The 10,259-nt window shown below is 66.2% G+C and overlaps 1 protein-coding gene across 2 annotated transcripts; it reads left to right on the forward strand.

Annotated features, from left to right (window-relative positions):
• Window positions 1–344: 344 nt before the first annotated feature.
• HRH3 (histamine receptor H3) lies at window positions 345–4,925 on the forward strand. Of its 2 annotated transcripts, XM_042979685.1 has the most exons (4): window positions 345–594; window positions 1,667–1,833; window positions 2,953–3,869; window positions 4,510–4,925. In XM_042979685.1, exons 1-4 carry the CDS (start codon window positions 345–347, stop codon window positions 4,535–4,537), a joined length of 1,362 nt encoding a protein of 453 aa, XP_042835619.1. In that variant the 3' UTR covers window positions 4,538–4,925. The 2 variants fall into 2 exon arrangements, with proteins under 2 accessions (XP_042835619.1, XP_042835620.1); XM_042979686.1 differs by lacking the exon at window positions 4,510–4,925 and having other exon boundaries at window positions 2,953–3,873.
• Window positions 4,926–10,259: the final 5,334 nt, after the last annotated feature.

Below are 10,259 nucleotides of genomic sequence, written 5' to 3' on the forward strand. Positions count from 1 at the left end.
GCGGGCTGCGCGCGGGGCGCACTCGGCTGCGCGCTGCACTCGGGGCGCACCGGCGCTCTGGCGGCGGCTCGGGCTCCCGCTCCGCTCCGGGTCCGCCCGGGCTGCAGCGGTCGTGCCGCTGGCCCCATTCGGCTCGGATTCCGGCCCGAGCCCCCTCGGCGCCGCCAGCCCCGGCCCCGTCCCGGGTCTCGGCGCCCGCGGACCATGCGCCGGGCACCCCCCGGGGAAGCCGGCCGGGCCGAGAGCCCGCAGACACCAGGCTCCCGGGCCGGGGCCCCTCCCGGCCGCCCGGCCGGCGGTCCGCGCCCTGCCCCGCGCCCCGGCGCCGCCTGAGCCGGCGGGTCATGGAGCGCACGCCGCCCGACGGGCCGCTGAACGCGTCGGGGGCGCTGGCGGGCGAGGCGGCGGCTGCGGGCGGGGCGCGCGGCTTCTCCGCCGCCTGGACCGCGGTGCTGGCCGCGCTCATGGCGCTGCTTATCGTGGCCACGGTGCTCGGCAACGCGCTGGTCATGCTCGCCTTCGTGGCCGACTCGAGCCTCCGCACCCAGAACAACTTCTTTCTGCTCAACCTCGCCATCTCCGACTTCCTCGTGGGTAAAGCCCCCAGCCCCCGCCCGAGCCCAGGAGTGTCCAGCCTGGCCCGGCCAGCAGGGATTGGAGCGTGGACCTAGGGCGCCTTTCTGTTCGGGCACACGGCCCCGCCAGGGAGCCCTGTTTGGGGAGGGGGCGTCCGGGACCCGGGGGGGGGGCGGGGGGGCGCGGGCGAAGTTCCTTGCCTCCCCCACCCGGGACCGGGGCTGGGGGTGGGGGGGGATGTTCCTCGGGAAGGGGCCCCGGCGGGCGGGCGGGCGCTTGGCCAGGCGCAAGGCGCAGCGGCCGCGAGTGCACCGCTGGCTCCTGCGCCGTAGCCAAACAAAGGCTGCTGGCGGACTCAGGACGTGCGGAGGGCGCTGGGAGAGGTTTGGGGGAGGGGACATGGAAGGGAGTTTTTAGAGCCCTGTTGGGGGAGGGGGGCGTGGGGGAAGCGGGGTGGGGGTGGGGGAGATGCTCGGAGGAGCGCGCTCTCACGTGTCCGTGCACTGCTGCCGGCTTGGGGGCGGGGCGCGCGGAGGGGGCCCGAGCGCCAGACACCTGTTGGGGCTGCTAAGTGCGTCTGCCAGACCCTGGGCCGTGGGAGCGGCTGGCGTGGTGGCAGCCAATGCCCTTTGGGTCGGGAGAAAGGCGTTCTCTCTTTCTGAGCTGAGGAGGAAGGCTGTCCAAAGGCTGGGTTAGGGGCTGGGGTCCAGCAGGTGGAAGAGGGGGGAGGAAATTTTCCTGCCTCCCTCTGGGGCCTGGGAGGACTGCACAGAAATGTGGACGTACCGAATCAAGGCTTGGGGGGGGGGGGTCTCATCATGCCCGGAGGTCCCCACCCCTGGATCTTCCCTCCTACCTCCAAGTCCAGGGGACGCCAGTAGGACTGGAAGCTAGGCAGGGGCTGAAGGCCAGTCGCAGGGTAGAGGGTGTGCCTAAGAGACAGGGCGGAGGCAAGGGCAAGGTCAGGGTTGCCGGTCCCGGTAAAGCGGCCGTTGCGCCACCCCCAGGTCCTGCCTGTCTCTCCACTGTGGTGGGTTTGACCCCAGGCCCCTGTCCAGCCATGGCCCACCGTGGCCCTACTCTCCTACAGGGGCCTTCTGCATCCCACTATATGTGCCCTATGTGCTGACTGGCCGCTGGCCCTTTAGCCGTGGTCTCTGCAAGCTGTGGCTGGTGGTGGACTACCTACTCTGCACCTCGTCCGTTTTCAACATCGTGCTCATCAGCTATGACCGCTTCCTGTCAGTCACCCGCGCCGTGAGTCTGGGAAGCCGGTGCCCCATGTTCGCTCCTGGGAGGGGGTGGTCAGGACGTGGCCACAGCAGAGGATGGCCACTTCCAAGCTGTGGGCAGTACCGGGTGGGCTTGGTCTCTGCTGGCCTCACCCCTGACGTACTGGGTACCCTATGGCCAGCCGCCCACTCAGTAGCCATTTGCTGCCAGTAGGACGGGTCCTGGGACAGGCAGGAGGCACGTCTGGACCCGGCATCGGGTATTCCTGAAGGAACGGGGGCAGTTCAGCCTCCGCCCTGGAGCAGGTGCAAAGTCTGGAGGGCTGAGGGAGGATCTGGGCCAGAGGTCGTCGGTGGTACCCTCCCCACCGTGCGCTCGTGTGTGTGTGTGTGTGTGTGTGTGTATGTGCGCACAAGCGTGCGTGCATGTGTGCACGAGTGTGCCCCCAGAAGTCAGTCATCAGCTTCTGGCTCCACAAGCTTTTCCTGGTGTGAGTAGTCACCGTGAGCCAGGGACGCTGGACGCTGGCCCGCATCAGGGCCAGGCGGGCACAGGGGCAGCAGCCGGAGTCCCGGTTGGCCCTCTTCTTTGAGATGACTCTGCCAGTCACTCTGAGCGCCCTCTGCTGGGGGCCCCACGTGTCCCCGCCTGGAGAGGCCACGAGACAGTGCAGAGCAGGGGCTCAGGGTCCCCTTGAGCCAATCCACCTGTGGTCTCCGCCGCTCTCCCTGAGCCACCAGGGAAGGGAGGACAACTTCCACCGTGAAGATTGCACGAGACACCCAGCAGGTGCCGGGCACGGAGCCCGGCACGGGGGACGCCTGGTGGCCAGGGGAGGGTGACAGGACCTCCCCCACCCCCTGGGTGCCCACGGCCAGCAGGGGTGGCACGCAAGCAGCCTGGCACGAAGTTAGCGTTTGGGGTCGATCTGAGGGAGGTTGCATGACCGCGGGAGAGTGTGCTGGGGCCTCAGCCGGCCAGACCCACGTGGGGAGCGGGCAGGGGAGGGAGGCCACGCGCAGAGGCCCCAGAGGCTGCGGCGGTGGCGGCGGGGGGGGGGGGCGCGGGGTGTTGGGGGAGCTCCCAGTCCCCTGTTGCTGCTGCCCGGGCCCCTTCCCTCCTGACCCGGCGTGTCCCGGGCAGGTCTCCTACCGGGCCCAGCAGGGCGACACGCGGCGGGCGGTGCAGAAGATGGTGATGGTGTGGGTGCTGGCCTTCCTCCTGTACGGGCCGGCCATCCTGAGCTGGGAGTACCTGTCCGGCGGCAGCTCCATCCCGGAGGGCCACTGCTACGCCGAGTTCTTCTACAACTGGTACTTCCTCATCACGGCCTCCACACTCGAGTTCTTCACGCCCTTCCTCAGCGTCACCTTCTTCAACCTCAGCATCTACCTGAACATCCAGAGGCGCACCCGCGTCCGGCTGGACGGGGCGCGTGACCCCGAGCCCCCGCCCGAGGCCCAGCCCTCCCCGCCGCCCGCCGCGCCCGGCTGCTGGGGCTGCCGGCAGAAGGGGCGCGGGGAGGCCGTGCCGCTGCACAGGTACGGGGTCGGGGTGGGCGAGGCGGCCCCGGGCGCCGAGGCGGGGGAGGCGGCCCTCGCGGGCGGCAGCGGCGGGGGCGCCGCGGCCTCGCCCACCTCCAGCTCCGGCAGCTCCTCGCGGGGCACCGAGCGGCCTCGCTCGCTCAAGCGGGGCTCCAAGCCCTCGGCGTCCTCCGCGTCGCTGGAGAAGCGCATGAAGATGGCGTCCCAGAGCATCACCCAGCGCTTCCGGCTGTCTCGGGACAAGAAGGTGGCCAAGTCGCTGGCCGTCATCGTGAGCATCTTCGGGCTCTGCTGGGCCCCGTACACACTCTTGATGATCATCCGGGCCGCCTGCCACGGCCACTGCGTCCCTGACTACTGGTACGAGACGTCCTTCTGGCTGCTGTGGGCCAACTCGGCCGTCAACCCCGTCCTGTACCCGCTGTGCCACTACAGTTTCCGCCGAGCCTTCACCAAGCTGCTCTGCCCCCAGAAGCTCAAGATCCAGCCGCACAGCTCCCTGGAGCACTGCTGGAAGTGAGCCGGCCCTTGGCGGGCACCCGGGGTGCCGGGGGGGGGGGGGGCCTCCCACCGCCGCCCCCGCCAGGCTCCGGTTTCCTGGGCAGCCGGCCACACCGCCCCCGACCTGGCCGCCCCCGGGGCGTGAGCCACGCCTCGTCTCCAGCCCGCCCAAAATGCCATGGCAGAATCTCTCAGACCGTCCGCCTGCCGCGGGGGCAGCTCGCTGGGCCGGCCAGAGCGGCCCCTGCTGCCTGAACCGGAGCCTGGTCGCCCACCCCGCCGCTCAAACCCTAGCTTCACCCCGGGAGGAACAATCCCAGCCACGCCGCCCGCGCCCCACAGACGGTCCGGTGGCCGGTGGTGTCCACCCTTTTGCACAAGTGCTGCTTGGTGTCCTTCCCAAAGCGAGTGATCGGCGTGCGCTCCGGGCCTCGTGAGCAGTCTGCCCTGCACGTGCACACATCTGCGCACACCTGCACACGCCCCCCCGCCCCTCCCCCGCCCTCCCCACAAGCCAGGGCCATGGGCTCTGCTGCTGTCTGTCCCCTGCTTGAGCCCAGGCCCCGGCCCCCTCCAAGTCCCTACGCCCCCAAAGTGCCAAGTGCCCCCCAGGAACCCGCGGCCGTCCTCTGCCCTTCCATTCTGGGTGTTTCAGGAAGACGAAGAAGAAAACACGTCCGTGAACTCCATGTTCCTTGGCTGTTTAATCAAGAGAGACAAAATTGCTGAGGAGCTCAGGGCTGGATTGGCAGGTGTGGGCTCCCACGCCCTCCTTCCTCGCGCTGCTGCTTCCGGCTGAGCTGCGCCAGCTGCTTCTGCCCACCCCGCCCCCGGGCTCGGGGTGCTGGGCCCTGCCTGGCGGCTCCGAGCGCGGCCGGGGCCCCGGACGCCTGCTCGTCGGGAAGGCCGCCTCTCTTGCTTCATCCGCTCCGGCTGAGGGGCGGGAGGGGGCCCCCGGGGCTCGCAGGGGCAGCCCCAGGACACCGGGGCCGTCGGCCACGTCCCGTGCACCCCGTCGGCGCTGTGCATGCCCCGCTCCCCGCCTGCCCACTGCCCTGCAGAGTTCGAGGTCCACAGTAAAGTGTATTTTTTTATTGGTGCTGATTCCTGAGGCCTTCCTGGGGGCGGGCTGAGCCACCGTACTTTGGTCGGGACCCCAGGGAGACACAAGGCCACTCAGCAGGGGATGAGGGTCAGGGGGGAGATAAGGCTGGTCTGGCCTGTCCTACAGGTCCGATCCCGATCAGAGACACCGTGCCCTCAGCCACGCACCCCTGTTCAGGAAGGCGGCATGGAGCTAGGAGGGCCTCACTCCAGCCTCAAGAATATGACCCACAGCCCCGCCCCCTGTGCCACCTGCCCACCACCCAGGACCGGAGTTCTCCTGTGTCACAGGATCTTCCACCTGGGGAGCTGCCAGGGGACCAGCTGAACTCCAGGGGTGGAGGGGAAGGGATGGGCCTGAGGAGGGGAGCCACCTTGGATAGAAGAGGGGTCCCGGGCAAAGGCGTGGAGGCGGGACTGAGGGTGGCAGATGGGGACGGGGAGAAGAAGAGGGTGGTGCTGGGTGAGCCTGGGTCCAATGAACAATCAGTCCCTGCGTGCTCCACGGAGGGGGCAGGCCTTGTTCCCGCCCCAGGGGCTCAGAGTCCACTGGGAAAGGGGGCGAGGCCAGCACAGCTTAGGGGAGATACAAACTTGGGCGGTCGGAAGCCACCTCCTCCAGGAAGCCTGCCTTCCTTTCCAGCCACTAGAGCGCTCCCTCCCCTGACCTCATGCTCTCTCCCCGCCACGTGGGTTCTACTTGCACAGCACTTCTGACCCCTTCCTTCCTTCCCCACTGCAGACACAGCCTGTCTCTTACGGCCACATGCCACCGGGCCCTCGGCACCGGTCAGCAAGCTCTGATTCTCTCCACTGCAGAGCGAGGTTTTTCATAGCAACATTTCAAAGCCTTCCTCCCCCAGACACCTCTCACCCCACAGCTATACCTGCAACTTCATTTCCCAAATGCCCCAGAAAACTTTCCCAGAGCCCTAAGCTGGCGCCCCTTTCCTCCACACTCTCAAGAGACCCCCTCCGCCCAGGCAGGATGCTCTTCTTTCGCCCCCTCCTTGGTGCCAGAGGGAGGGCCGAGCCTGGGGGCTGGGCGTTGTCTTGAGCAGAGGTCGCAGCAGGGGCTGCAGGGGGAGGGGTGGCAGAGACGGTAGGCGCCACCCTCTGCGGGGCCCGGAGCTCAGGGAAGCCCTCGTGCTCTGGGGGCCCCGTGCACTGCCAGCCAAGTGGCCTCCCTGCTGGCCCCGCGGGACCTGCCTGCCAACCCCCCACGGCGGGGGTCTGTCCCTGCAGCCCAGAGCCGTCCAGGGAAAGACAAAGAACCTGTCCTCTGCAGCGGTGGGCGCCTCCGTGCCAGCAGCACAGCCAGAGCCCTCGCTGCCCCTCCGCCCAGCCCTGCTAAATGGCTACAAATTGGAGGATAAAAGCGCAGGCTTTCAAGCAATTTTGTCTTCAATCTCTGGAAACTGCTGCTCCCCGAGCTCCTGCGTGAGGCTGGAGGAGGAGAGAAGAAAGACACCGACTTTATTGGGCCTGAGTCCCGCAGCAAACAAACACGCCAAGGGGGCCTTTCTCCTTGGAAGCAGGCGCGCCGGGAGGGGACACAAAGCCGGCGGGCCCGGGGCGGGAGCGGCAGCCTCTGCAGGGGCTCGCCCACGCCAGCAGCTGTTGTTTATTGAGTACCTACTGTGTGCCAGGCACCGTAAGGGGTGCTGGTCAGCTGGGAGGCGGACAACCAACTAATGGCCATTTCCACGGGGACTGAGGACTGCAGGGGACATCAACAGGGCAGGGGCTGGACAGGAGGGGCCGCCAGCTCACTAGCCAGGGGCTGGGAGCCTGTGTGAAGGGTGGCGGTTCACGCGCTCACAACATTGACCCCGGTGGCGGGGCGCTCCAAGACGCCGCAGGGGCCAAGCCTGGGGCCCGAAAGAAGGGCGTGCAGGCAAAGGGGTGCCCCTGGGAACAGGTTCCAGGCACCGTGCCGGGGGAGGGTCCCTCCCAGGCTGGTGCGGACCCTATGTTTTCAGGGTGCCACGCGGGCACCCCCCACCTTTCTACAAAAGGGCAAGTTACCCAGTGTTTCCTCTGGGGAGCCGGGGCCACGGCAGGGACGGCTGGGGCCTCTCCGGCTCTGGAGCCCTGCCGTTTGGGGGAGCCACGTGGCCGTCTGTCCTCCGCCCCCACCCATCCTCGCACCCACGGCTGGACTTGTGGGTGCAAAGAACCTTTGCCAGCAACACAGCCAGCCCACGAGGGGTGCTCACACTCTCCACTCTGCAGATGAGGGAGCCAGGGCTCTGGGTTCTGGGAGACTCACCCCACATCACAAACCCAGTACACATCGGGGGCCAGGACTCCACCCTCCCATTCCACTGGGGTCTCCCCTGTGCTCCCCTGAGCACCAGGGGCCTCCGTGTTGTCCAGGAGGGGGCTCCGGGGAGCTTTGGAACCGGAGCTCAGCGCTGTTGATCTTAACACAAGCACGTGTTGAGTATCGGCTGCTTGTGCTCTGTTGTGTTGCGACAAGGAGCCGGGAAAACTCACCCCTCCTGAGCCAGCAAGTGGAGGAGAGAAGGGGGAAGAGGCAAGGTGGGCTATGGAGTGGGAAGCCCCAATATCCGATGCCCAGGTCAGGCAGGGAGTGTGTTTGGAGAGGAAACTGAGGCCTGGGAGAGGGGACTGCCCCACCTGCCCAGCGGGTCTGTGGGGAGGCTGCGACTGAAGCCAGGTATCCTAAGGGAACATCTAGCCCTTTCTGCTTCCTGTCCCAGTAAGTCTCAGGGGCCAGCCAGGGGCTCCTGGGCCTCAGTTTCTTCCTCCACAGAATGCGGTCCTGGCTCGGCAGGGTGATGCGGGGGCAGGGATCCCTGAGGCTCTCTCCTGGGCCCCCAGGGGCCAGGGGGCTCTGGCTCTGCCCGCCCATCATTACAGAAATGGCCCCATCGTCCATGCTGTCTGCCCTGTACCCAGCGGGTAGCTCTGTGCTGACCTGTGCCTCCCGCCTGGCAGCAGGCAGGCTGGCTGGAGGGGCTCCACGAGTCCCCTCTGCACTGGCACCTAGAGGGCTCACCTCTGCCCCCTGCTTTCCTTCCTTTCTGTGGAAATGAGCACGGGATCTGGGCGTGGCTGGACGGGCAGGTGGTCTGGGCTGTGCCACCTTCCAGCCTGGGCCCCTGCAGATCTAACAGCGTCCTCCTCACAGGGGCTGCGGGTGGCAAAGGACACCTTGTGCCTGATACTTGGGGGACCGGGCCCGGCCCTCCAGTCCTCAGGGCACATCCGGTGATGGTGACCCACACTGGCGGGGGCCATCCGGGAGCTGGGGATCCTACAGGAGGGGTCGGGGGCAGGGCTCAGGGTCAAGCCCCACAGGAAGAAGGCAGGGACTCGGGTCCAGCAGGTCAGGACCAGGGAAGGGGCGAGGAAGCATGGCCGTGGAACCTGGCACAGGGAATGCTCCCCGGGCGGGAACAGCTCCCGGTGTCTAACACTCACTGAGCCCCAGGCCCCATCGTGAACCCGCTTCCCATCTACGCTCATCTGGTCGTCAGACAGATGAGGTGCTTCTGTTCCGTTTGACAGGTGAGGACACTGAGGCACAGAGGTTGAATAATGACCTGCTCAAGGTCCCACAGCTAATGAGTGGCTGAATTGGTGCTGGTTCCTCCTGTGACCACTTTCCCAGCACCCCAGCCCCCAGGGGCCACCTTCTCCGTCTGGTCCCGAGCCCGACAGCCCGGGCACCTGGAGCCCCTCGGAAATGCACACAGGCGTCTGGCCCCCCTGCCCCTTCTTTGGGGAACCACTCCCCCTTCACTCCAGCGGGTCCCGGGGGCCGGCCCCACCCACAGGCTTCAGGACCGGTGCGGGTCCCAGGCGTGGCTGGCCAGAATCCCCGTGACAGGTTGGGGTAGCGCACACCCCGGGCCCAGCCGGAGAGCAGCAGTGCTGGGACCTTGGCTGGGACTCTGGGAAGCCCGTGTTGCCCTGCAACTGGTGGCCCCCAGCGCCGTCCTCACTGAGGCTGCCCCCTGGCGGGAGCACAGCTCTGAGGCCAAGGCAGAGGAAGGCCTGTCAAACCCTGGGAAGAGGCAGCTTCCTGGTGCCATTGTCCGAGCGCCTGGATGCAGCCCTGCCTAAAGCTAGCGTCTGGATCTTTCTGTTTCATGAGTCACCAAATACCCTTTTCTTCCTACAGCTGACACAAGATGGGGTTTTGCAGTGTGAGGTGCTGAAAATGTCCTATCCAGCAATACTTGGCCTGGGCTGGCATCCCTCTGTCTCGGGGGGCAACAGAGCCTTCCTGCCCATGGGAGGTCTGTGTCTTTGATTAAGAAAAAATGGGGAAGTGAATCAGTTATTTAGTAAAATAATAATTAGCTGTTTGTAATGGTCATGGGTAGGAAAGCAATCTTTTCTTTTTTTTTTCTTTTTGGGGAGAGAGAGAGAGAGAGAGGGCGCACAAGTGGAAAGAAGGGCAGACAGAGAGTGAGAATCCCAAGCCCTGACTTGGGGCTCAATCCCATGTCCGTGGGATCATGACCCGAGCTGAAATCAAGAGTCTGATGCTCAACCGACCACCCGAGCCACCCAGGCAGGCGCTCCAGAAAGCAATCTTTTAACGCATTAGACTCTGAGGGTAGAAAAGTCAGGAGGCTGAGGCCACATGCCTGTGACATCTGTCCTGTCCACAGGGTGCCATGGAGGGACCTGACCAGGGCATCCAGTCCATCCCCCCCCCCCCAGGGAAACAGGCAGCTTGCTGTGAAATCTGCTCAGAAGGGCCCCAAAATACAAGAGCCCCCCCTTACCTGTGGGGACCCCGCTTCAAGACCCCCACGGAAGCCCGAAGGCGTGGGGGCACCCAGCCCTACACGCACCAAGTGTTTTCCTCGACACACACCCCGCCCTTGGTCGAGCGAGGTTTATAAACCCTAACCGGGCGCAGCGGGAGATTAACAATAACGGTGAAACAGAACGGTTGTGACAATGTGCTGTGACACACGTCGTGTGACTGTGGTCTCTCTCCGGGGCACCTTCTTGTCCTGGACTCACCCTCCTCGTGCCCAGGTGACGGGACGAGATGCCCGCGCCAGGGGATGGACGTCCCGTGAAGGACGCGGCACGTGACGCAGCGCCAGGCTGCACCTGACCTTCCGGCCTCGAGTCAAGGGGAGGGTCCTCTGCTTCCCATGGGGAGCCCGACGGTGGGTTAGGAGGGACTACTGTCTCCTTCAAAAGAAAAAGAGAAGGGAGAGAGGAGATGCTTTTGGGCGTAAGGAGGGGAGGTGACGAACTGGGCTGGGCTGCAAACGCATCTGTGACACACCAAAGTCACACCAGTTT

This window comes from Panthera tigris, chromosome A3 (genome assembly GCF_018350195.1).
Source record: "Panthera tigris isolate Pti1 chromosome A3, P.tigris_Pti1_mat1.1, whole genome shotgun sequence".
Classification (NCBI taxonomy): Eukaryota; Metazoa; Chordata; class Mammalia; order Carnivora; family Felidae; genus Panthera; species Panthera tigris.

What these genes read in the sequence shown, in the direction of transcription:
- HRH3 (XM_042979685.1), top strand. Translation starts at nt 345, where the DNA reads ATGGAGCGCACGCCGCCCGACGGGCCGCTGAACGCGTCGGGGGCGCTG. An exon ending in CATCTCCGACTTCCTCGTGG is followed by an intron (nt 595 to 1,666) that starts GTAAAGCCCCCA and finishes ACTCTCCTACAG; the next exon opens with GGGCCTTCTGCATCCCACTA. An exon ending in TCCCTGGAGCACTGCTGGAA is followed by an intron (nt 3,870 to 4,509) that starts GTGAGCCGGCCC and finishes TGGGTGTTTCAG; the next exon opens with GAAGACGAAGAAGAAAACAC.